This window comes from Thamnophis elegans, unplaced genomic scaffold (genome assembly GCF_009769535.1).
Source record: "Thamnophis elegans isolate rThaEle1 unplaced genomic scaffold, rThaEle1.pri scaffold_42_arrow_ctg1, whole genome shotgun sequence".
Lineage (NCBI taxonomy): Eukaryota > Metazoa > Chordata > Lepidosauria > Squamata > Colubridae > Thamnophis > Thamnophis elegans.
This window is the reverse complement of record NW_022473894.1, coordinates 68,583-93,651: the sequence shown is the minus strand read 5'-3', so window position 1 is coordinate 93,651 and position 25,069 is coordinate 68,583. Positions and strand designations below refer to the sequence as shown.

Sequence of the window (25,069 nt, the reverse complement as noted above, 5' to 3'; positions counted from 1 at the left end):
GATTTACTGCAATACGAGCTTTGATAAAACAGAGATTTTGTAAAACTGAAGTTATGGGAAATATATTACACACATATGGAGGTCTAGAAAAAGGATTTTTTTAAAAACTGGATGAAACTTAAAGATAGAGGGCTGAATTGGGAAAGCAATGACTGAACATGTGAGCCAATTGTAGACTTTTCAGAACTATTGAAGTAAGAAGTAACATGGATCTTCTGAGCCACCATTTTACAGCCCACTGAACACCAGCATTTTCCTTTATTTAGAAGTAATCTTGCAAACCATATTTTTCCATGTGACATTCTATGAAGTGAAAGTTAGACTTTGAGACAGCAAAATAAGAAAGGTATTTTTAAATTTTGGGATTGTGGAACACTCCTGAGAAAACCATGGATAGCAAACAAAAGGGCCATCAAACAAATCAACCCTGAATTTTCACCTAAGGAACCAATGACAGGGTCAAATTATCCTCTCTGGAACATATTATGTGAAGGCTAAGCTCTTTAGGAGAAGAAAAAAGCTTCCAACTGAGAAAGGTGGAAGGAAAGGAAGAAGAGGACAAACAATAGCCTGGTGGATGGACTCGATTACAGTGGCAATCAAGTGCACCACTGGAAGAACTGAAAGGTGAGAGAGAGATTGTCATGGAGAAAAGTTAACTGTGTGGCTGCTAAGAGTTTCCAACTTGACAGCAGGGACGTGCAGTCACTAGAGGCAAGGGAGGCGAAGCCTCACCAGTCTCCTCAGGAAAAAGAAAGAAATTTAAATATTATTTTTAAAATAATTAAAGCCAAGATAGTTGCTACCAGATTCCAGGTCACAGTGGCTTGGTGTCTGCTTAGTGTTAACCAAAGCAGGAGGCGAGAGAACTCGGGGCCTCTTTTCCATAAGGAATTTTTCGCCTTCTAAAAGTTAAGAAAGAGTTAAAAGGCAAAGAAGTTCAGATGGAAAAGAGGCACTAATTCTCCCGCCTCCTGATCTGCAAGCAGCGAATCATATCTTCTTGAGCACGCTTACATTGGGCGGGGCGTACTTCAGAGGAGAGAGGAGTGGGCGAGAAGGAGGAGGCTGGCTCTTTGCTGCAGACCTGGGCGCTTGGCGGCTCCCGCGATGCAAAGTGCCCCGCCGCCCCGGCCTGCTTCTCCAGGCTCTGTCGCTGGAAGTCCCGGATCGCCTCTGGGGGAAGGCTGGGTGAGAAGCAGAGCGAAGCTTCTCCGCGGCTTCCCGGCGCTATGCAGAGGCTCTCGCAGGAGCACGTGCCAGCAGCTGGCAGCCCGTAGCGGCCCCGGAGCCTCGTATAATCCCCGACCTCCGATCCTTCTAACGCGCCCTAAAACGTTGGCTTTTCCAGCAAGCCAGCCTGGCCTGAACAAAATAAAATAAATTATTGTTCATTGTTAATTTTAATTGATTTTTTTTAAAAAAATGTTATTGTTAATCCTAATTGGGTTTGTTTAGGATATTCTATTTAAAAATTTTTTTAACTTTTGTAATATGTTTTTTTTTTAATGTTGTATGCCACCCTGAATCCTTGGAAGAAGGGTGGCATATAAATCCAATAAACCAAACCAAACCAAACTCTGACAGGAAAAGTATTGCCACGCCAGCCATACCCATTTGGCTTTCTGTACGTACCCTGGCAACCATAAGGCTGTGTATCTCTGATTGAATGGCTTCAAAGTAGGATATATTATAGTCTAGAAACCAGTATACATCAATCCACTCACCCTTTCTAAAACCCAAAGAGAAAACAATATTGTCTATTAGAAAATGTACTAAATCTATATATTTTAAAATTCAGCTACAGTTCAATTTTTTATAAGGAATAGATTACAATATTAAAAATTGTATCTGCCTTTGCGGTTGTAGATGGTCAACTCTATTAATAAAAAAGGAATATATATATAAAAGAAAATATAATGCTATGAGTGGGGTCTTTATGAGCCTCTCTTTTCTTAATTGAGCTCCAAGTTACTGGAGGCAGTCTTCTCAGAGGCAATTCAGAAGTTGCTTTGACTAAAATTAAATCTTACTCTTGTTTATTGGATATATAGAGTCATATCTCAGCAAGTGGCAGGATCCAGTTAACCCTGTTGGGCTTTATAAGCTAAGCAGATATTGTAAGACTGCCAATAAATATTATGTGTCATGAGTCTTATTTTGCATATGCACATCTGTTCATGTAGAAATTTCATATTTATTGCAGCTTGTAAAATAGGAAGAGAGTTTAAAACTGACTGCTCATTATCTTCCTTTGTGCTTAGAAATGTTGAGAGCATCATAACCCCATCAGTGCTGTCTCGCCAGCTGACTAATAGAACAATGCAAAAAAGAAAAAAAAGTCAGAGCCAGCTCAAAGTTACTGAAGTTCTAAAAAAATAGAAATCCCTACCACAGGAAGTAAATTATTCCATGAAAAAGAGGAACAAAAGAAACTGATAGCTCCATCTCCCACATACCCATTTTCATTACACCTGAACATCAACAAAAATATCTGATTGATTATTGTCTGAAATAGCTTCGTGGTTTTAGAGTCACTATTCTTCTATCAAGTTAAAAAAAATCTCTTACAAATAATGAAGATAATGTGGCATCAATACGGTAACAAGATTGTTTAAAGTTAGCTTAGCGAGGAGCTAAGTTCAATGTAAAGATGTTATTAATTTCTTATTCTTTTTTCCAATATATTTTAGACTGTGTTTGTTAAAAATCTATACCGTGTAGGTTGTGGGGGGGTTGTGGGGGGAGGGATTTATATTAGGTTTGATGAGATGTGTTAGATTTCAATGTAATTTGACCCCACGTGTATACTGGTTTTTTTTCTTATATTTTCATTGCTATTATTACTACTATTTTTTTTATTTTTTTAAAAAAACTAGAATATGTTAAGCATATTGACATGTAGCAGAAATACACCAAGGAGAGGAGAGTGGGAAATAGAAGGGAGAAGAAAGATGGGAAGAGAAGGATAGGAGAGAGGGTAAGGGGGGAAGATGAGAAGGATAAGGAGGAGTGGATTGTAGAGAGAGGAGTGGTAGAAAGGGAGAGGAAGTAGAGTAGAAAAGGATGATGGAGGGAAGATAGAAAGTTGGAGGGTGGTAGAAGAAAGAGGTGTATGGAGAGCAGAAGAGCTATAATGGGTTTCTATTTTTCTGGGCATTGTTGACAAGAGGAACTGATGTAATTATTATTTAATACCATATGATACGGGCTATGTATAGTATACATGTGAGTGTGTGTTATGAAAATGAAAATGGAAATAAAAATATTCATTAAAAAAAATGAAAAAAAATACGGTAACAAGATATTTTCCTCAAAGGTAGAAGCATAAGTATGAAGCTATATTCCAAATCAGGGGTTCAAACTCATGTCACGGTGGCATCACATGACATATGGGGATTTTCCCCTACTTCACGCCCAGGCATGGGTGTGGCTAGCTCATGACACATCCGGCCTGTGGGCTGCGAGTTTGGCAGCCTATTCTAAATAATGCCTGCAGACAGACACCAAGGAAAGTTATCATGAATTAAGGAACTAATGATAAGAACTCATCATAGAGATCAATAACTGCAGAGATGTAACACAGTAAGTGGCGAACCCAGCTTTGCTCTGTTTTCAAATGAATTAGTAAGAACTAGAAATAAATGGACTCACCAATTAACTGACCTTACGAGATCAGATCAGCCAAGAACTGTTGGATGTAGAGGTACCTGAAAATTGTCAAGCTGCAGCTGTCTCCATTCTCTAACTGTTATCTCAGTAGAAGGTCTATCCCATTATGACTCTATGGTGCCATATTATGCTGATTTTATTATGGCTTTATCTTAATTTAATATTTTCTCACACATATTATATTCTCTATATTCAGTCAGCCTGCCTGCCTGCCTGCCTGCCTGACATCCATCCATCCATCCATCCATCCATCCATCCATCCATCCATCCATCTATCATCTATCTATCTATCTATCTATCTATCTATCTATCTATCTATCTATCTATCTATCTATCTATCGACATGTTATTTGAACTTATACTTTTATATCCGTGATGGCATGACTTCTGTAGTTGCCATATGCCAAATTAAAAAAAAAATCTTAGTAGAAGTGTGCAATAGCTCCATTAAACTTTACCAAAAGTTCTCCCGGATCTGTTGCCACATCTGTAGCATTTTGCCAGAAAAATATGGACAACTCTGATGCTTCAACCTATTCTACTTATTGTAGGGAAAGAACATTGAACTAAATCAAAGGGCCAGACAGATGTACCATTCACTGCTTTTTCTCCCTTGTTCCAGACTTGAATAAAATGTTACACCTTTAAATTATCTGGTTTATTGTGTCATGTAAAAACTAGCCAGTACTGCTTAATATGTTGTTGAATGAGACAGATCTTTTCAGACTTTCTTGATTCTGGACACATTTATTAACAGAGATATTCACTATTCTTTGGAAACTTTTGCACTTAAGGCTGAACAATAGGAACATTATTTCATGACTCATAGATTATGGCTTTCTCTCTTGAAAGCAAGACAATGGGCGGGAATGTGGGATACTTCAGTATCAACAGGCAGGTCAGGAATTCTATTCAGTATATTGTACTTGTAAACATATGATGCAGGCAGCTCTGGCAGCTCTCAGCCACAAGAGAGCATTGCTGCTATTCCGATCTTTCTCATCTCACTATCCCTTCTGCTTGGGTATCATTTCTGTAAATCCCTTTCTGATCAAAAGGACAGGATCTTGGAAGACATCCATGCATCTTATTGGAACAGGATGCTACAGCACATTCTTGTCACTGTGGGTTGCTTCATTGTTCTGGGATGCCAAGAGCCTGATCCAATTTTTTCACACTTTTATGCAATACCATGTGAAGCATTGCCAACGTAACGTGTACTCCTCTTTTCTGAGCCAGGATTTCTGAACTCTCTCATCCACTTCCCTGATGTTAAGCAGGCTCACGCATGCACAAGTTAATGGAGCTCACTTAGTAGAACGTTAAACTTCAGGCTACACACTTTTGTGACAGCTCTATTCACCGTCATTTAGTATATGTAAAGTTTGCTTCCATTTCCACAGTGAAATTCTTTCTCAGAGCAAACAAATATTATACTGAAAATATTACAGCTAAATTGTGTATATAGCTCAGAATACAACCCATTAGATTATCAGAATTGCAATTCCCCCCCCCCCCCTGGTATTCATCCTGAAAAATTATAAGTTAACATCAATCATCTCTACTCTCTTCTTCTTTCAGCGCTCACCCTTTAATTTCCCAATAACAAGATTTAGGGTGCATTTTCTATTAAGAGTACATTAGTGTTTCTGATGGACATACAATACAAATTTCTGTTCACATGATCTTATCCCAACATTTTTTTTCTTTAACAAAACTATTTTTCTGATCTCTGTATCTGAAAAACAATCTGGAGGAAGTAATTGAAAATATGCTGTTAGGCCTTACATCTTGTAGGATTATAGCCAGAGCACATTCAGCTCAGAGCATTCGACAAACAAAGCTATTAACTATCAGAGTTTCCATCCCAAAAATAAATAAACCTGCATACCCATGATAAAATACAATACAGCCCTCAGATGCTTAAAAGGGACTCTCTGGAATCACAGGGAGCAAAATGCTAGCAAACGAAACATATCGTTCTATCGTTCTACCTTCAAAATATACTTCCTCTGCATCAGTCACACTCCTTACACAAGTGGACAAAGGCACAGAGGGGCCTCTCATTTTAAAAAGCGACCACCCTTTCCTCACCAAACCTTTTTTTACGGATTGCCACGTTTTGAGAAAATATCTTCAATCTTGGAAAAAAATACACATAATCCTGGAAAATAGAAAATGGTGGGGTCCTGCCTCTGGGCCTGCAAAACCATCTGCCTAGATGAAGCTCTACTTTTCTCATCTGTTTTTCCACACAAAAGGAAAAAATCTGAGTGGAATTCTCAGTGGTCCCAGCGATAGAAGAGGAAGATGGTCTTCAGCCGTCTTATCAGCAGCCTTCCTCTGAAACTACCATGCTATCGCCCCCAATCCTTGGTATTATAAACTCATCAGACTCTGAAAGAACTTATGGAATGTTAGTCATGGGTTATCAACCATCTGAGGCTCTTCCTGAAACCACTGGCTTAGGCTCTGCACAGAAGGAAGCTGACCCTGATAATAAGGAGTTAGATCCCAATCTTGGATAAATGCCTAAAATAAAAAAAGGGTAAAAAAAGAAGAGCTGAGCTGTAGAAATCTGTGGAACTCCTAGAGAAGTAACGATATCAGCTGCAACCAACTCGTGCTCTGCTCCAGTCTATAAGCAAAGATTCATGAGTGTTACATTGTGTGAAAGCTTCTGTTTGATATACAGTCCTCTGCCTCTGTTTACCTACTGAGATGATTTATAGTTAAACTAATTAAAGCAGTTAGAATCAAAGAGCTAATTCACTCCAGACTTTAACATGACACTTTTGAATGGATTTTAGATAGGAGATACTAAATTGTAGAGATTTTGAAAGATGGGTTCTTTTGCATCACATATTTTCGACAGATATATGGGAGAGATAGAGGCCATCCCAATGCATCAGAGTGGATGGGTCGATGTAGGGGAGAAGAAGGTCATAGAGAATGGCAGAATGATAGCGATAGCAATAGCAATAGCAGTAGACTTATATACCGCTTCATAGGGCTTTCAGCCCTCTCTAAGCGGTTTACAGAGAGTCAGCATATTGCCCCCAACAATCTGGGTCCTCATTTTACCCACCTCGGAAGGATGGAAGGCTGAGTCAACCCTGAGCCGGTGGGATTTGAACCGCTGAACTGCTGATCTAGCAGTAGCTTGCAGCGCTGCATTTAACCACTGCGCCACCTTGGCTCCTGATCCAGGAATTGTCAGAGGTCTTCTCCAATTCTCCAATTGGATCTACAGGCTTCATAGATGGTCAGAGCTCTTCCTTTATGCTGGGTTCATTCAATAGACTGTGCTGGCCAGAGAAAAGTAGAAGCATATTTGAAATAAAGCATTTTAAAGAAGCCTACAAAGCCACTGTACAGTAGCATATTAAGTATAATGATGGTGAACAACTTAAAATTCCAGTGCAGTGATCAGCAGCGTTTCCTCTAAGCTGTGCGCGTGAGCGGCCGCGCAGGTAACAAAGGAACACCGCGCAGAAGTTTCAAAGTGCAGCGCAGTGTTTTTTAATGTCTTTAAATGTACTGAAAATATCCCCCTTCCCCCCTTTCTGAACTCTGATTTCTGATTGGTGAAATCAAGGAAAACTCTGCCCGGAGACCGATGACGCTGCAGAAGGGAGAATTCCCATTGGTCCCCCACGTGTCCACTCAATTCCCTACCCAACTGCGCATGCGACACACACACACACACACACACGGGCTTCCTCTCCCCAAAGACTTTCCTGAAGCCTGAGGGGGGGGGGGGCAGAAACGGCCTCCCCGCCCTCCTAGATGCCCTCTGGAAGTCAGAGACAGATCATTTCCGAAGTTGTAGTTGGCCCTTTGTGGGCGTTTCTTGCCCTCTGCAGCGGGCAAAACTTCCCTGAAGCCACGTCCGGCTTCTCCGGGAGGCGGTTGGTGCTTCCGGAGACGGTGGTGGTGAGCCTCGGGGCTCCCGGGCGGCCGATGTGCGCAGGGCGCTGGGCTGGTTCCAGCTGCAGAATGTCAGAAATCGCCCCGTTCTGCCAGGCGGCTGCCAAAGGGAAGGGAGGGTTAGGGCGCTTCTCCCAACAGCCCAGGGCCGGCTCCTCTGCCTTCCTCGGCGGTTGGGAGAGCGCTGCGCCCCTTTCAGTCTCCCTGGGGGCCGCCAGGGTTGCTGCGGCTGGAGACGAGCGCTGCTGGGGAGAAGTCAGCGTGGGGAGGGGGGAGGAGATGGTAATGAAACATCCAGGTTCACAGAGCACCAAGGACCCCCCAGATCCGAATCCAGCATCTCCAGCCCCAGGTGGGGTCTCGGTCCGGGTGGCGCCAAGCTCTGCTTCTTCCCCTCTTCCTCCCTTCTCCAGAGCCACTGCAGTGCCAGCAGAGATCCGGGCGAGTACAACCTGCGTTCTCGCACAGTGTTGTGTGGCACATGTGGGCAGCCGGCAGAGAAGTCATCCGGGGGCACGAATGTGGGCACCAGCACCATGTCCACCGGCTCCTCCTCCTCCAGCTTGACCATCACACGCAGCTACCGCAGTGGAGGCACCAACCTCGGGGAGAGCCTCCTGCCCCGCACCTACATCCTGGGCAGCTCCACCCCACACCAGCAGGTCAGTCTGGGGGTGCCCCAGCTGGCATGTGTGATCCTGGGCCAGAGGAGGAGGGGGCTTTGTGGTGGGAGGCCTCCAATTCTGAGTGCTCCCCTTACGGGGAAGCTCCTGAGACCGATCACTGTGCACTGTCAGTCCTTCCAGGGCGGCAGAGAGATGGCTGTGGGCACCTTCTGTGCCACACGGGGCTCCTCAGCCAGGGCATGTGGGGAAGGCCGGGATGGTCCCCACTGAACAGCAGGCGTGGGGTGGGCTGAAAACCCTGACAGGCTGCATTTTCACACGAGAACAGTCAGCTCCAGTTGGCTTTGTGCCCAGGATTAGCGTATGAGTTGTCTGGCATGGAATTCGGTCTCCGGCTTGAACAGGGGTTGGACTAGAAGACCTCTGAGCTCCCTTCCAGACCGAGTCCCCAAACCATGCGAACACAAGGAGGCACCCGTGTGCTCCCAACCCCCCCCTCAATGCAATGTGTGCGTGGCCACCGCGCATATGTAGCCCCACGCATGCATGCACACATCTCCTGCACATGACATGTGCCCCCCGCATGTGCCCCCCTTTACATGTGCCCTGTTCCCCCTGTTCCCCCACCACTGCGCATTCACGGCAGAACCCAAAGACCCGCTGGCCTGCTGGAAGCGCATGCACAAGTGTGGCAGAGCTGAGCTGGGGCTTGGCCACAAGAGGGCGCCGCATGCCACATGTTAGCCTTCAGGGGCTGCAGGAGGACAGCCGTGTGTGTGCATGTGTGTGCATGGAGTGGGCGGAGCCAGTCTGGGCAGCCAGCCCACTGCCCACAGACCCCCACCCGCCCCTCCACCAAACAAACGGAAGTGGCCTTGGCTGAGGCTGCCCAGTGGCTTCAATGGGGGGGGGGGCTGTCAAAGACCCCCCTGAGGTGGGGGAACTTTTTATGCAGAAAACTTTGCCCTTTGGAAAATGGTCTTGGCGATTGTCTCCCCGGAGGTTTGGTCACACAGAGGCAGCCTTAGCTGGGGAAGGGCCTGTTCTTCCCCTGAGGCAGGCAGGTCCACGTGTGCCTCCCCATAAGCCTTTTGGACTGGCAGCCATGCCTGCCTCTCCCACAACTCCCTTGCTGGAATTTTAGATTTTAGATTTTAGATTTTATTAAGAATTTATATGCCGCCCTTTTCCCTGGAGGGACTCAGGGCGGCTTACAATAATGAGGGGAAGGGGGTGCAAGACAAGACTTAAAGGAAAAAAAATCGTGAATAAAAGAAAATTATCCATAAAAACACAACATTCATTCAACATTCGGGCGGGGTGAGAGTAATCCTATCCCCAGGCCTGACGGGATAGCCAGGTCTTCAGGGCTGTGCGGAAGGCCTGGACTGTGGTGAGGGTACGGATCTCCACGGGGAGGGTGTTCCATAATGTCGGAGCTGCAACTGAGAAGGCTCTCCTCCGCGTAGTCGCCAGTCGGCACTGACTGGCGGATGGAATTCGGAGGAGGCCTACTCTGTGCGATCTGATGGGACGCAGGGAGCTAATTTTGAGGGAGGCCCGGTTCTGGATCGGCCCTGAACCTAGAATGAGGGAGAAATGTCCTGATTGTGAGAACAATTCCTCCGTGCTTCGTCCCTGGAGGCTCTTAAGTAGCGATCGGAGGGCCATTTGTGTGGAACGGAAGAGGGTCTCTTGCTTAGGGAGGGGGCTGGGCTAGATGACCTCTGAGGTCCCTTCTGACTCTATGTCAGTCTTCTCTCTCTCTCTCTCTCTCTCCCCTCTTAGGGTCCTTCAAACTGCAGCATCATGTAATCGTCTGACGTTCCCAACATGCACGCAAATCTGCTTTATGGAGCTCTCTGTCCTTTATGTGCTCAGAAAAAGAGGAAACCATTTTTAAAAGAAGTTATTTTCTATGCAAGAATTTATACTTTATTACATATCTATATCTATATATCTCTATATAAATATGCTAAAGGTTTTTTAAGGGGGTGGGGGAGGTCTTTTTTTCTATCTCAAAGGTTTAAAAGGAGCCCTGCGCCAAAGAGGTTAATCTATTACTGCCAAAAAGGAAAAAAAGTCCTAGAATTGTCATATGTTTCTTCTAGTAAGGGGGAGCCTGCAAAAGGACAGGATCCGTCTGTGTGTGCTTGAATACCAAAGTTTTCTTTGAAAAACGAATCAAAAATCACAAAGTTTTTCTCCTTCTGGGCCACCGTTTGTCAACTGCACCAGCTTTAAGAGGGGGGGGGGGACTTCAACTCCCAAGAATTCCCCAGCCAGTCCCCCCCCCTCTCCATCTTAAAGTTGGTGGGGTTGTGAAACTCTCTTCCAGGGAAATCTCTTTAAATTTGTTGCACTTAATCTTCTCCCTGTGGGGGGGGGGTGTTGACCACTAACTAACCATGGTTAACTTCTGCCTTGCTTCCCAGCGATTCGTGCACTTGAGCAAAAGAGTCCAACTCTTTTGAAGAATCTACAAGCCAAGAGTTGACCTTCGTTTACGTTTTGAAAATGGGAGGGAGACCTTCATACGGAACCCGTTTTGGGTTGCAATGATACTTGAGGGATGCCCCCTGTTGAACCCAGGGTCCTCAGCCCTGGCAGGTTTAAGGCGGAGGAACTTCAACTCCCAGAATTCCCCAGCCAGTATGGGGGACTCCTGGGAGTCGAGTTTTAAAATTGCCACGTTTCAGAAACGTGAATTTAACCTCGTGTCCTCAGTCCCCTCCGGCCCAAATCAGGTTGTTTAATACCTGCATTAAAGCACTTTAGAAGGTGGACATTCAGGGATTCTCCAATTAAAATCCAAATTGCCCTGACTTTAGAACTTCTAGAATGTCTGCTCTACATAGTCTCCATTGACTCCATTTGGACAGAACCAGCGGAGATGCCGAGGGAGGGTCATGCTCAGATTTCCTGGAATGAGTTCCAGCTTGTCACCCCTGAGGAAGTGGACAAGGCCGTGGGAGCAATGAGTGCCTCCACCTGTTTTCTGGACCCGTGTCCCTCCTGGCTGGTCTCAACCAGCAGGGAGGTAACACGAGGCTGGCTCCAGAGGAGCACGAACACGTCTCTGCAGGAGGGATCTTTCCCGCAGCCCCTGAAGGAGGCGGTGGTAAGACCTCTCCTCAAGAAGCCTTCTCTGGACCCAGCTATTCTTAAAAACTATCGTCCAGTCTCCAACCTCCTTTTTCTAGGGAAGGTTGTTGAGAAGGTGGTGGCTCTTCAACTCCGATGGACCTTGGATGAAGCAGATTACCTAGACCCTTTTCAGTCTGGTTTCAGGCCTGGATACTGCACTGAAACCGCCTTGGTCGCACTGACCGATGATCTCTGGCGGGCATTCCTCTATCCTAGTGCTCCTTGACCTCTCAGCGGCCTTCGATACCATCGACCATGGTATCCTTCTGCGACGGCTGGAGGAGGTGGGAGTGGGAGGCACCGTTCTACGGTGGTTCTCCTCTTACCTCTCCAACAGGTCACAGTCGGTGTTGGTTGGGGGGCAGAGGCCGACCCCTAGGCCCCTTAAATATGGGGTGCCGCAGGGGTCGGTCTTGTCCCCCCTCCTATTTAATATCTACATGAAGCCACTGGGTGAGATCATTCGTCGGCACGGGATTAAATACCACCAGTACACGGACGACACACAGTTGTATCTTTCCGCCCCGTGCCAACTCCGGGTAGCAGTGGAAGTGATGTGCCAGTGCCTGGAAGCTGTTAGGGTCTGGATGGGAGTGAACAAACTCGCACTCAATCCTGACAAGACCGAGTGGCTGTGGATGTTGCCCCCTAAGGACAGCCCAGGTAGTCCGTCCCTAAGCCTAGGGGGAGAAAATTTGCTCCCCTCAGAGAGGGTCCGCAACTTAGGGGTCCTCCTGGATCCGCAGCTGATGTTAGAACATCACCTGTCAGCTGTGACCAGGGGGGCCTTTGCCCAGGTTCGCCTGGTGCACCAGTTGCGGCCCTATTTGGATCGGGAGGCACTGCAAACAGTCACTCACGCCCTCATCACCTCAAGACTTGACTACTGTAATGCGTTCTACATGGGGCTGCCCCTGAAAAGTGTTCGGAGACTACAATTAGTCCAGAATGCAGCCGCGCGAGGGATACTGGGTATACCAAGATTCACCCACACTACACCTATCCTCCGTGAGCTGCACTGGCTCCCTATCGGTCTCCGAGCACGATTCAAGGTGCTGGTTATTACTTTTAAAGCCCTTCATGGCCGAGGACCCGGATATCTGCGAGACCGTCTTCTGCCGCATACCTCCCAACGGCCGAAAAGATCGCACAGGGTGGGCCTTCTCCAGGTGCCGTCAGCCAGACAACGTCGGCTGGCGGCTCCCCGGGGGAGGGTCTTCTCTGTAGCCGCCCCGACCCTCTGGAATGAACTACCCCCAGAGATCCAGACCCTCCCCACTCTCATGGCCTTCCGAAAGGCTATCAAAACCTGGCTATTCTGGCCTGGGGCTGTTGACCTCTTGACCGAGGTCCAGCCCCGATTAGACTGGGTGCATGATGTGGTTTTTTAATTTGTTTTCCTCCGTTTTTTTTAACTCTTCACTTTTTAAAATTTATTTTCTGTAAGCCACCCGGAGTCCTTCGGGATTGGGCGGCCTATAAATTTATTAAATCAAATCAAATCAATTGTCCTCTGTTCGAAAATCTCAGGTGTTTCAGGAATCCCCCTCCCTCTGGTTCCATTGAGGATGACGTCCTACTTCTTAAATGAAGTTTGATTTCACTCCCCCTGCAGAAAAGCTGGTCCATTGTCCAAATCCATCCACCTGATGGGAAATTAAGCGGACAGCCCCTCTTTTGCTTCAAGGAATAATGTTGAGTAGAGACGTTTCCCTTTGGAAGAAGAGAAGCTGCCTTAGAGGCTTTGCTTCTGCAGCAATGCTGACCTCTCCGCCCGGCCACCCCTTGCCCAGCCCTACGCATGGCACACGGTGCCTGAGCCTGTGCCTTGCCAAGGGGTGGGGTGTAGAAGTGGGCTCCCTGCGTCTGTCAGGGGAACGCCTGGGCTTCAGGCCGCCTTCCAGGGCGCAGGAATGGTGAGGATGAGGCTTGGGAAAAGTCCCTTCAACCGCCTGCTGTGGGATCGGCTGTTTCTAGTCAAGGGGGTCTTTGAGGCAGAGCGGATGCCTTTTGGCCAGGGGAGGGGGAGGGGCCAGCTGTGCTTTCCAAAAGGGCCCCCACTCTGCTCCACCAGGAGGACCGGACCATGTCTTCTCCTGGGCTTGGAGCAGAGATCTGCAGCCTCGTGTGGTGCCTTGAGGTCTGGTTAAGTTTGGGAAACGTAGTTCTTGTATGCGGTTTGGGACTGGAAGCCTTACCTTAAACCAGTGGTTCCCAAACTTGGCAACTTTAAGACTTGTGGACTTCAACCCCCAGAATTCTCCAGCCAGCAGAGCTTAAAGTTTGGGAACCGCTGCCTTAAACCTTTGCTGGCTGGGGAATTCTGAAAGTTGGCCAGATGGAGAAACACTGGTTTAAGGTCATGTTCTTCAACCTGATGCTCCTCAGCCTTTGATGGGTAGCTGGCCTCCTGACCCATGGATCTCTTCCTTGGACACCTCCCACCCCAGAGGATCCATGGATGGGATCCCTGCCCCCCCCCCCAAGTCCCTTTGGATGGGCCCTTCCCCCCCTTTGAGAATTTGCTAGGAAACGGTGGACCCTCCTATGGGGAAGGACTTCTCACCAAGGATGATGATTCCCCCGACTCTGCACGGCTTCCCAGGGAGGAGGAAGAGCTGCAGGGTTCCTCTAGAGGCACCCCTGGACTTCCTCTGCCCCCCTTCACCTACGTCCCATATGCCTGGAGGGAGCCAATCCTGAGCCTCACCCCCACCCCCTAACCTGTCCTGCCCAGTTGGCCCAGAGGAGATGGTTCTTTGCCTCTCTGCTTCCAGCTCTGGTCCCTCTGACTTCTGCATCCCTCGGGGGTCCCCCCCAGCCCCCGCTTTTCTCCTGCCCTTGATCTCGTTTGCACTTGGAGAGAGGCGCCTTTTGAAAGCTCTTTCCTCAGGAACCCTGGCAGGAGGGAGACCCCCGGCTGCTGAGGGGCGCCCTGCCTCCTTCGTGGGGAGAGCAAGCCTGCCTTTCAACTGGGGGGGGGTGGGAAAGGAGGAGGGGGCACCAACTAAACCAGCCCACTGCTTGCTCCTGCCTGGTGCAGATGCTTAATGATTGAGGAGGGGTCTTTGCTCCAGTCGGACGCTCTTTCTCCATCCTTCTCGGAAAGCTCTCCCCTCCCCCAGCAGCCCCTCCCCTTTTTCAATTGTGCTGTTAACTTGGGGTGCTGTTGGGGGAGGGGTCTGCCAAGGGATGCTTTGTGCTCTGATGGCAACTGGGCAGTATTTGTATTTTTAAAACCAATATAGTCATCCAAACTACGGCTGTTGTGTTTCTTTCATTGGGAATGGAGGGGGGGTGTGGACTCTTTGGGGGGGGTGTTGGTGGGGAGGGTTGCTTGGCTTGAGGTCCCCCATCCCACGTGGGGCTCCCCAGGGAGGCAGGGATGGGGATCACTCATCACGCTGCCTCTGCACACACAACCACACCTGTTGGGCTGCCCTCCCAGGCTGGAGGAGGCGGAAGGAAGGTGGCCTCCAGAGGACGGGAGAGACCCCAGACCTGATACCGTCAGTAGGGAAACACCCCCCCACCCACACCCACCCCACTGCTGACTTTTCTTGCCACCCTTGTCAAGTGAATCACTGCAATTTTAAGTGAGCAACGTGGTTGTTAAGTGAGCCTGGCTTCCCCACTGAATTTGCTTGTCGGAAGGTCGCAAGAGGGGATCTCGTGACCCCGGGACAGTGCGACCGTCGTAAATATGAACCGGTTACCCAGCATCTGGAGTTTGATCGTGTGACCGTGCGATGCTGCAGTGGTCAGAAGCGGACAAACGGAAATGTCACTAAATGGTCGCTAAATGAACCGTTATAAGTCCAGGACTCATCCGATGGGAGAGGAGAGTCACTGAGCGTTGTGTAAAAGCAATTCAGTTCTTGGCTCTTTTCAACAACTTTGATGACTTCTGAGTTTCTTTGGTGCAGTAGATCAGCTTTGCTGGCTGAGGAACTCTGGGAGTTGAAGTCCAGAGGTCTTAAAGTTGCCAAGGTTGGAGGCCACCGCAGAAGATGACACAAAACATCCTCCCGACCTTTTTGCTTCTCAACAACATTTCAAGCTCTTTCTACACTTACAAAATCATCCTAATCATCCAAAATAAATAAAAACACACCAGATTCATATTTTCTTCCAGCTTCGAGCAAAAAGCCCAGCAGCGATTTCCAACTCGAAACCAAATTAGAGACATTCTTTAGTCAGTTTTGCCATTTTCCACACCTCCCACTGGACACCCAACTACACAAACGCCCGCGATTGTTAAAGAGATTGTTTGGACAAACGGGGTAGGATACAAAACGCCACGTGCCAATACAGAAAGCGGAGCATGCACAAAGCCCCCCCCGCCCCCCGCACGTGGGGAGGGAAAGGGGGCGGGGCAAAGGGTGGGGGGGCTCCATGGAGGGCAAGGAGCGCTGCTGCCCCCCCTCCCCTCCCGCCCGCCTTGCTCCCCATTTCAAGCAGCCTGAATGTTGGGAGGGTCTCCCGGGCGTTTCCCACAGGCGGCCACTAGAGGGCAGGCGCTGCCCGTGCTGCCTTCGGAGGGGCGCCGCAAAAGCTGCCTCCAAAGACCGAGGGAAAAGTGGGGGGGGGGAGTCCGGGAGGCCCCCAAATCTGGAAGCAGCTGCCGGGGGAATCCTGGGAGTTGAAGTCCACCGGACCTGCTGGCGTGGGGTGGAGCTGCCCAGGATGTAGGAGCGGGGCAGGAGGCTCTCCCCGAGGTTGGTGCCTCCACTGCAGTAGCTGCGCGTGATGGTCAAGCAGGAGGAGGAGGAGCCGGTGGACATGGTTCTGGTGCCCACATTCCTGCCCCCGGATGACTTCTCTGCCGGCTGCCCACATGTGCCACACAACACTGTGCGAGAACGCAGGTTGTACTCGCCCGGATCTCCGCTGGCACTGCAGTGGCTCTGGAGAAGGGAGGAAGAGGGGAAGAAGCAGAGCTTGGCGCCACCCGGACCGAGACCCCACCTGGGGCTGGAGATGCTGGATTCGGATCTGGGGGCTCCTTGGTGCCTTTTTAAAACACAGCCCAGTGTAGAATCCACGTTACATTTAACTATTCCAGAAATAAAAGATTACACTGGAATTGAGGCCAAACGCATTTCTCTCTTTACTGGTTAGATTTACAAGCCTGTTAAATGGAAGCAGGTTAACCAGCTGAAGGCTAAATTTGCAATGTGGTCTGAAGTGTCCAATGGACACAAAGGCAAAACTTCTGCTCTTCCCATTTCAGGTTCTGATTAAGAGGCCTTTGTTTTGTATTTCCTTTCAGTAGCCGTGAATGCTGGGGAAGATTCAACCCTGTGATTCCTCCTCATTTCCACCCACTCCACACAGAGGGGAAGTTTGCCCAGAGTCTGTGACACGGACGGCCTGTCAGTTTAGTTCATGAAATGAACAATAAATAAGGACTGGCTTTACTAAATTATTTGGCCCTTTTGTTTAAAACAAGGAGAGGCAGGCAAGTATTTCAGGGATCCTTGGTGCTGCCTGAGCTTCCTTGAAACGCCTGCAAGAAAACAAGCAAACTCGGGGAGCCCCCCAGGATCCCTCGTGTCAGCTCTGAGCTACAAAGATTCTCCTTTGTTGGTGTAAATATTTCAATTTCTACACCTGAGAATAATGAAAACAATGTTACAACTGAGGATGATTTCGGCTGTCTGCTTGCCTTCATTGTCACTGGGGGCCTCTGAACGGACTCTTAATCTCCGTTGCAGACTAACAGACGGAAGAAATCCTGGGCAGAACACGGTCACACAAAACCCCAAAATTTCTCCCGGGGGGGGGGTCCTGGCCCCACAGCCAGAGCCCTTTGCATTTGGGAAACCACCCCACCACCACCACCCCGGATGGCTGCCGAGTTGTTGCTTGTTCCCCATGGAAGCCAGCCCTCGGGGGCCCCTCCGCCTCCCCCAAAACTCACGTGGTGATGGTGGCCGTGGGCGCCATCCTCATCATCCTCTTCATCGTCATCATTGACAACAACCGTGCGCACCAGCTTCCGCATGGCCACCTCCTGCAGGGAGGAAGAAATGAAGGGGCTGTTTCTGGTCCAGTCCATCTCAGCGGGATTTGGGAGGGAAAGAGCCAGGAAAACAGGGGGGCAGAAGAGGGGCTCCCGCCTTCGACCCAGGACCCCCCCCCCATAGCCAAGCCCTGAGTCACCCCAGGAGGGGAAAGCGCCTTCCGTCCTGGCACCCCCAAGAAAAGGGCCAGGATGCCTCCATTGGCACCCCACCCACCCCCAACTCATTCATCCCTGGGGTCCCACGTGACACACACAAACACACACACACACACACACAAACACCACTGTAATTGTTTTTGCATGCTCTGAATTGCCTCCAAATTAAACGGGAATTGAGAGAGTCACCAAGGCTCCATATATGGATTTCCAGAATTGATTTAGGGGGGAGGGGCATTTTTAGGCAACAAAATTAGGGGGGAGCCTGAATCCCCCTGATGAGGGAAAGAGGAAACCCAGAGGGGCAAAGAGGAGCGTAGCCCCCCCCCCCCCCACACACACCCAGCCTTTTTACAGTTATGCAGCCAGAATAGTCCATTTTTTTTGTTAATTATAACTCCTCCTATATTTCTCACTCTTTTTCTAGCTCCATTTTTATTGTATTTATAAGCCACCCAGAGTTACTCTGGACAGGGGGGTTAATTCCGCAATCCAGAGATAGGTTAATTGAATTAATTAATTCAATAATGCCCTGTCCCCTTTCCAGCAACAAGGTTGACCCCTTTGCCCACCCACACGAGACGCCGTGGGGCTGTCCGCCCACCCAAATCCCAGAATCCCAGCCGCCTTACCTCCCCAGTGGAGGTCAGCAGTGCTGTGCGTAAGCTGTCGCCGGAACCCCAGGAGTTTTGGTTCTTCCAGACCATGTCCGTGGGGGGGTTGTGGGACACGCCTGCACCCGCAGCCCAGATCTTGCAGGGGAAGGAAGAGAAGAGTTTAATAGATTTAATAGATTTGTAATTTAATAGATTTGTCTCCCGTAAGACAGTGGTTCCCAAACTTGGCTTTGCTGGCTGGAGAATTCTGGGAGTTGAAATCCACAAGTCTTAAAGTTGCCAAGTTTGGGAACCACTGCGTTGACGAACCTTGCAGAGTACCTCCCCACGGCTGGCATGGGCACCAGAGGGACAGGGGGGCTCCCAACCGTTCCTGCCCACCAACCCCACCATTGCTGCTCACCGTGACCAGCTGGCCGGCCTTCAAGGTGAACTTGGGAGGGAACCTGGCGCTTGATCTGCCAATTTCCCAGCGACTGGTCCTAAGGGGGCATAAAGGGGGAGGCATGGCGGGCATCTCACGGGGCTTAGGTGGCCCAAGAGATGCCAGGCAGGCTGGGGGGGAGGAGGCGGCTGTGCCAACCAAAAGGAAGTTCTGAGGGTGGGAAAAGAAATAGAAGGCTGCAACCAGAGAGTGAGAGGCCAATTTACATTTGTCAAAGAAATCAGAAGTTTAATATTATTTTATCTTCTTTTTCTGCACTCCTGCCTTTCTCTTTTCTTCTCTCCTTTTTTCTTCTCTCTCTACTCCAGTAGTTCTGGTTAGTTTTTATCTGGCTTCTTCAAAAGTTTAATGAAGTTATATATAAAAAGCTTCTCCATTCCTCCTGACCAGGAGCCACAGAGTCTCCGCTGGGGGCCCCACAAAGCAGCTCTCTCTGAAGCAGGGAAGGCCGCCTGGAATCTGCCTTCGGCTCCAGCCAAACCTCCAACCATTGCACAGGTGACCATTGCAAACTCAAGGAGACTCTCCATGGCTCAGAGGGAGGGAAGCCACCGCCTTTCCCAGCTCCCAGGTGGCTGCGGGGGGGGGCACTCAGCTCTAAAAAATAGACATGAAGCCTCAACAAAACCTGCTTTGTGGGGTCCTGGGTGCCCTCTCAGCTTGGTGGTTTCTTGCAGATGTTTCCCGACCCAACTAGGTGACCTCATCAGACAAACACATCCCCTCTGGCAGGCAACGCCCAGATAAGCAGGGATTAACCCCAGACAAAGAAGCAGAAAACAATACTTCAATCAAGGAACCACCAAGGAGACAGACGCCCCCCTCCCCAGAATCCCTGGCAGGGCAGACTGCTGTTCATGAACAGAGACCAAAGCCCACTTCCATCCAGCACTGATGATGTTACCTAGTTGAGTCATGAGACGTCTGCAAGGAAACAGCTCAGCTCAGAGTTCAACTCTTGAGCTGCAGGGATTCTCTGCTATTAAACCCTAAATTCTTCCATTTATCTTGGGTGGGCAACACATTTAAATAAAAAAGCACCATCTTCAAACTAGATGAGAATTTGCTGTTCTCAGCTGCTGCGTCGCCTCCCTTTTCCATCCCATCCGACTCTTAGGGGGCCCCCTGAAAAAGAGGGTAGGCTGCATGACAGGATCTTGGGGGGGCCCCGCCCTACAAAGACATGGCTGCCTCTTGCAGCTCAAAGGTCAACTGGGTGACTTTACGCCCCCCCTAAGCCCCCCCTCCCCAGGAGCAGACGGCTTCCCCGGCCCTCCTTGCCCAGGACTTCTGGACCTCCGGCCACCAGCACCCACCTCGCTGGACTTGTTCCTCAGCCGGACAAACTTGCCCTCCAGGTCCACCTCCTCCACAGCCACGCGGCCGCTGGTGCGGGCATGCTGGGAGAAGGTGGTGCGGCTCTCGCCGTCCTCCAGCTTCCTTTTCTTGGTGGCGCTTTGTCCAGAGGAAGAGACCCGGATGCGGGAGCCGCTCTTCTGGGAGGAGGGGCTGGGGGAGAGGCGCAACCTGGGGGGAGAGAGAGAGAGGCCGGGGGCTGAGGCAGAGGCCGCTTCCCCAGGGATGCCCACAGCAGGCAGGAGGGCTGCAGTGCCCACCCTCGGTGCCAGGGGAAGCAGCGCTCGGGCCAAGCGGATCTTGCTGCCCGAAGGGTCTCTGCCCCACCCGTCCCAGAAGGGCCCCCAAACGCTCCCCCCAAAGGAGGGGCAGCCGGGAAAACCCCAGATCTGGACCCGAAGGCTTTCCGTCTCCTGGAACCTCAGTGAGGGGGGCGACCTTTTCCCAGCAGACTCTCCAGGTCGCCCCTGAAGGTCCCAGGCTGCCTGTGCTGGGGGGGGGGGGGCTGCCCAGCTTGGCAAAGCCCCCCCCCAGGCCAAGGTGGTCTGCCTAGCTTGCAAAGGGTGCCCAGGCGCCCACCTCTCCTCCTCGCCCTCCAGGAGTTTGCGGTAGGCGTTGATCTCCATGTCCAGGGCCAGCTTGATGTCCAGCAGCTCCTGGTACTCGTCCAGCTGCTGCTGCATACGGGCCCGCATCTCGGCCATCTCCCGCTCCTTCTCCGCGGCTGGTATCCCGCTCCCGGGCCAGGGAATCCTCCAGGTCCCGCAGCTTTGCCTCCTTGGCTGCCAGCTTGGGGGGGGGGGGAGGCAAGAGAGGGGTGGGGGCCTGGACGGGGGAGGGGGGGAGCAGACCCCTGCCCCAGATCCCCAATCCCTTTCCATCCCAACCCAAAAGGGTGGAGGGCAAGCAGGGTCTCCAACTGCGGCAGGGCTTGACCCTAAAGATTGCAGGGGGGGGCACTGGATGTCCTCCCCCAGGGTGGTCCCCAAGTCCAGGACCACCAGCACCCCCAAACCTTCTAAGGGGGGCCCAGAACCAGGTGCCACAAAGAGACGCCCTTCCTGCGGCCGGAGCTAAAGCGGCTGGAGGCCGAGCGGCCGTGGGAGCTGCCCCCCTCCCGCCCCTCCCCCCGCGGGGCCCCTACCTGCTTTTGCAGCTGGCTGAGCTGGGCGGAGAGGCTGTCGATGCGAATCCGTGTCTGCTGAAGCTCCTCGTGAGCCGTCCCAGCCAGGCTGCTGTTCCTCTCGGCCGACTGCTTGGCGTTTTCCAGCTGCAAAGGCCAGAAAGAGGCTTATGGCAAAGGGGCTAGACCTCAAGGCTGCTCAGACTGCTCTGCAGGGCAGGAGTGGGGACCCCTCCCCCTCCAAGGCTAAGAGCTTGGCCCCGTCCTGCCTCAGTGCCCCCACCCCCCACCCTCTCAAGGCTGCGGTGAGGGGGAGCAGGGGGGCCTTCCCTGGACTCCAGAGCACCTGAAAGGGAGGGGGCAGCAGAAGGATGGCGGCTTGGGGAGGATGGGAGCGGGAGTCCACCCCCCAGCCACCCCCGGGCGACCTACCTTGGCTGCATAGGTCGTCTCCAGCTCATCCTTGTAGAGCCTGACCTGGGCCTCGTGCTGCCCACGGAGGTCCTGCAGCGCATCGGCCAGCTTCTTCTCGAAGTCCCGCTGGCGCCCGTTGTCGATCTCCACCAGGCGCGTCTCGTGGCGGCGTTTGCTCTCACGGAGCTCCTGCCAGGGGCAGAGGGTGAGCAGGGCATCCCAGGACTGGCAGGGAGGCACAATCCCCCCCAACCGCAACCCCTTCCCCCCAACCCCCCCTGCAGCCCCCAGGATCCCCAGCTCCTCTGCAGGAGCTGGGCTGACTGCCTGGCCCAAGGCAGGGTGGCGAGTTCAAGTCTCCCAGCCCATGGAGAGGGACTCTGTTGCTTAGGTTCGGACGATTAGTGATTAGCTATTATTAGTGAAATGGCTTGAAATATTGGGAAATGTAAAGTGGGGGGGGGGATTCTTTGCCACTGTACAGGTAGTCCTCAACTTACGTCCACTGTTGAGCCCAACATTTCTGTTGCTAAGTGAAACATTTGTTAATAGCAATAGCAATAGCAATAGCAATAGTAGACTTATATACCGCTTCATAGGTCTTTCAGGCCTCTCTAAGCGGTTTACAGAGAAGTCAGCATATGCCCCCAACAATCTGGGTGAGCTTTCCCCCATTTTATGACTTTTCTTGCCACAGTCGCTAAATGAATCGCTTCAGTTGTTAACAACCTAGGTTGTTAAGTGAATCTGGCTTTGACTTTGTCTGTCAGCAGGTTGCAAAAGGGGATCAGGAAAGACCCTGGGGATGGAGGCCACCGTCATGCAGGGGAAGGACAGTCCCACACCACGTTTTTTCAGGGCCGTTGTAACTTTGAGCAGTCACTAAATGAACTGCTGTAACTCCAGGACTACCTGCATGAAAAAAGTTTGAAGTCTCCACTTTTTTCTCTCCGTCTCTTGTCTCTTCCTTCTCTAACTTCTGTTTTTTCTCTGTTTTTATTTTATAAGGAAACTTAACAATAAGCTTTATTTTAGAATGGGTGGGTCTTTTACCGGAGGGAGACCCCCAACTCAAGTAAGGGGGAATTCGTGACTACGAGAGCTATGGAGCAGCAGGGTCCCTTTCTAGACAGGGCAGGGTTGGGCTAGATGACCTCTAAGGGGACCTTCTGGATTCTGGGACTCACCTCACTGTAGATGTTTTTCTGGAATCCAGCTCCTCCTTCAGGCTCTGCAGCCTGTTCTCCGCATCCATCTGCCACAGCATTTCATCCTGAAGCTGCTTCTTGATGTCGGCCAAGGCTCCCTCCAACTGCAGGGGGACAAAGGAGGGACCCCCGTCACGCCCAGAAGGGAGAGCCCCACCCTCTTTTTTTGGAAAAGTTTTTTTTATTGTTTTAATTAAACAAAACAGAAAAAAAGAATCATCCTTCATTACATCTTGTAGAAAGCGTGTCGATTGGTTACAAATACGTTTTGTGCGTTTCTTCCACAATCATTACCTATACCATTCATATTGAATTGTATATTTTAAATCTTTATGCATTTTACTATCAATGTACCACAATTCTCATTTAACTACAATTATTTAAGTGTGCTTTAAAAAAGAGGGTTTTAGTTCAAGCCAAAAAATAAGGTGACAAAAAATAGAGTAAAAAAAAATCAATCCGTTTCACTTCAAGCGGAGAAACAGGAAACCTTACGGTCACTTCAATCCACAAAATATCGTTACAAAAAAACCCAAAAACTTTCCAAGGCAGTCCAATAAGAATTAAATTCGTCGCTTTATTCTTTTACTTAAAGGACTAATTTATCTTTTAAAAAAAGTTTCTTTGGCCAATCTTCTCAGAATAGAAAAACAAAAACCTCACCCGATGGACTCACTTTCACTTCCTTCTTTCCGGAGCCGTCTCCGACTTCGTCAGCTTAGGGCTGCCTGTTTGCCGCCAGCTTGAAGCGCATCCCTTGGGTCAATCAGAGACTTTGCGATGTCCCTGAGACCAGCAAGGCTTTGTCTTCCTGTTCATCGTCTCTACGGGATGGTTTAGGTCCAACTGGACCGTCCAGTGGCAAAAGTGTTAACAGCGGTCTTGGACTGTCGAGACCGCACGTTGTGTTGTCGTGACATTGGCTCCTCCGAGGACCACCTCCAACTGCAGGGGGACAAAGGACAGGACCCCTGTCACGCCCGGAAGGGAGAGCCTGTGAGCCTCAGCTGCTCCAAAGGAGCCCCATCCTCTTCAGGTACCTCTCCCCTAGTCAAGAACTGGGAGTTTAAGCCATCCATCCCGATTCAGCTTCTCCCACTGAAGGTCTCCTCAAGCCTCTTAAGAGTCTGCAGGGAGGGAAAAACGCCAGAGAGTCTGAAGCAGAAGGAAAGCCATAAGGCACCTGTCAGCAAATGACTACTAGCAGGAGACTGAGGATTTCTAGGTCCGGTCCTTAGGCACAGAAGCCCAGGGTGACTTTGGTCTAATCACCAGGAGACTGGGAGTTCTAGTCCCATCTTAGGCACAGAAGCTCCTGGGTGTCTTTGGTCCACCACCAGGAGACTGGGAGTTCTAGTCCGCCTTAGGCAACAGAAGCCCCTGGGTGACTTTGGTCCAACCCCAGGAGACTGGGAGTTCTAGTCCTGCCTTAGGCACAGAAGCCCCTGGGTGACTTTGGTCCAACCACCAGAGACTGGGAGTTCTAGTCCCACCTTAGGCACAGAGGCCCTGGGTGACTTGGTCCAATCCCAGGGAGACTGGGAGTTCTAGTCCTGCCTTAGGCACAGAGGTCCTGGGTGACTTTGGTCCAATCCCAGGGAGAACTGGGAGTTCTAGTCCTGCCTTAGGCACAGAAGCTCCGGGTTACTTTGGACCAATCACAAGGGGGACTGGGAGTTCTAGTCCTGCCTTAGGCACAGAAGTCCCTGGGTGACTTTGGTCCAATCACCAGGAGACTGGGAGTTCCTAGTCCCACCTTAGGCACAGAAGTCCCTGGGTGACTTTAGTCCAACCACCAGGAGACTGGGAGTTCTAGTCCACCTAGGCACAGAGGTCCCTGGGTGACTTTGGTCCAATCCCGGGAGAACTAGGAGTTCTAGTCCTGCTTAGGCACAGAAGCCCTGGGTGACTTTGGTCCAATCACCAGGAGACTGGGAGTTCTAGTCCCGCCTTTAGGCTACAGAAGTCCCTGGGTGACTTTGGTCCAACCACCAGGAGACTGGGAGGTTCTAGTCCCACCGTAGGCACAGAGGGCCTGGGTGACTTTGGGCCAATCCCAGGGAGACTGGGAGTTCTAGTCCTGCCTTAGGCAGCAGAAGCTCCGGGTACTTTGGACCAATCACAGGGGACTGGGAGTTCTAGTCCCGCCTTAGCATAAAATCCCCTGGGGGGACTTTGGTGTAATCACTAGGAGACTGGGAGTTCTAGTCCTGCCTTAGGTACAGAAGCCCCTGGGTGACTTTGGTCCAACCACCAGGAGACTGGGAGTTCTAGTCCCGCCTTAGGCATAAAAGCCCCTGGGGGACTTTGGTGTAATCACCAGGAGACTGGGAGTTCTAGTCCTGCC

The 25,069-nt window shown here is 50.4% G+C and overlaps 4 protein-coding genes across 6 annotated transcripts in view; 2 read left to right on the top strand and 2 right to left on the bottom strand.

The window, feature by feature from the left end:
* The window catches only part of LOC116523543 (protein Spindly-A-like), a 34,878-nt gene extending 28,080 nt beyond the window's left edge, over nucleotides 1-6,798 (bottom strand). For both annotated transcript variants that reach the window (XM_032238654.1, XM_032238655.1), the window contains exon 1: nucleotides 6,761-6,798. The gene's annotated coding sequence lies outside the window, so the exon portion shown is untranslated. The remainder of the gene's footprint in view (nucleotides 1-6,760) is intronic.
* Nucleotides 1-23,433, bottom strand: part of LOC116523542 (prelamin-A/C-like) — a 75,560-nt gene extending 52,127 nt beyond the window's left edge. The window contains 13 exon segments of the mRNA XM_032238653.1: nucleotides 16,034-16,282; nucleotides 17,299-17,391; nucleotides 18,192-18,311; nucleotides 18,580-18,625; nucleotides 18,627-18,658; nucleotides 19,938-20,148; nucleotides 20,557-20,697; nucleotides 20,699-20,766; nucleotides 21,122-21,247; nucleotides 21,533-21,703; nucleotides 22,702-22,727; nucleotides 22,730-22,826; nucleotides 23,386-23,433. Of these exon segments, the coding sequence (XP_032094544.1) occupies nucleotides 16,034-16,282; nucleotides 17,299-17,391; nucleotides 18,192-18,311; nucleotides 18,580-18,625; nucleotides 18,627-18,658; nucleotides 19,938-20,148; nucleotides 20,557-20,697; nucleotides 20,699-20,766; nucleotides 21,122-21,247; nucleotides 21,533-21,703; nucleotides 22,702-22,727; nucleotides 22,730-22,781 (1,335 nt within the window). The 5' untranslated portion in view covers nucleotides 22,782-22,826; nucleotides 23,386-23,433.
* The window catches only part of LOC116523541 (serine/threonine-protein kinase MRCK gamma-like), a 187,355-nt gene that overhangs the window by 104,250 nt on the left and 58,036 nt on the right, over nucleotides 1-25,069 (top strand). The window contains exon 10 of one of the 2 annotated variants that reach the window (XM_032238652.1): nucleotides 16,053-16,082. The exons of the other annotated variant lie outside the window; for it this stretch is intronic. Within the exon in view, the coding sequence (XP_032094543.1) occupies nucleotides 16,053-16,067 (15 nt within the window). The 3' untranslated portion in view covers nucleotides 16,068-16,082. Of the gene's footprint in view, nucleotides 1-16,052; nucleotides 16,083-25,069 lie in introns of those variants that run through there. 2 annotated transcript variants of the gene reach the window in all.
* On the top strand, nucleotides 7,411-10,406 carry LOC116523544 (prelamin-A/C-like). The gene is made up of 3 exons (XM_032238656.1): nucleotides 7,411-7,608; nucleotides 8,016-8,264; nucleotides 10,017-10,406. The coding sequence occupies exons 1-3, from the start codon at nucleotides 7,462-7,464 to the stop codon at nucleotides 10,041-10,043; spliced, it is 423 nt and encodes a 140-aa protein (XP_032094547.1). The 5' UTR covers nucleotides 7,411-7,461; the 3' UTR covers nucleotides 10,044-10,406.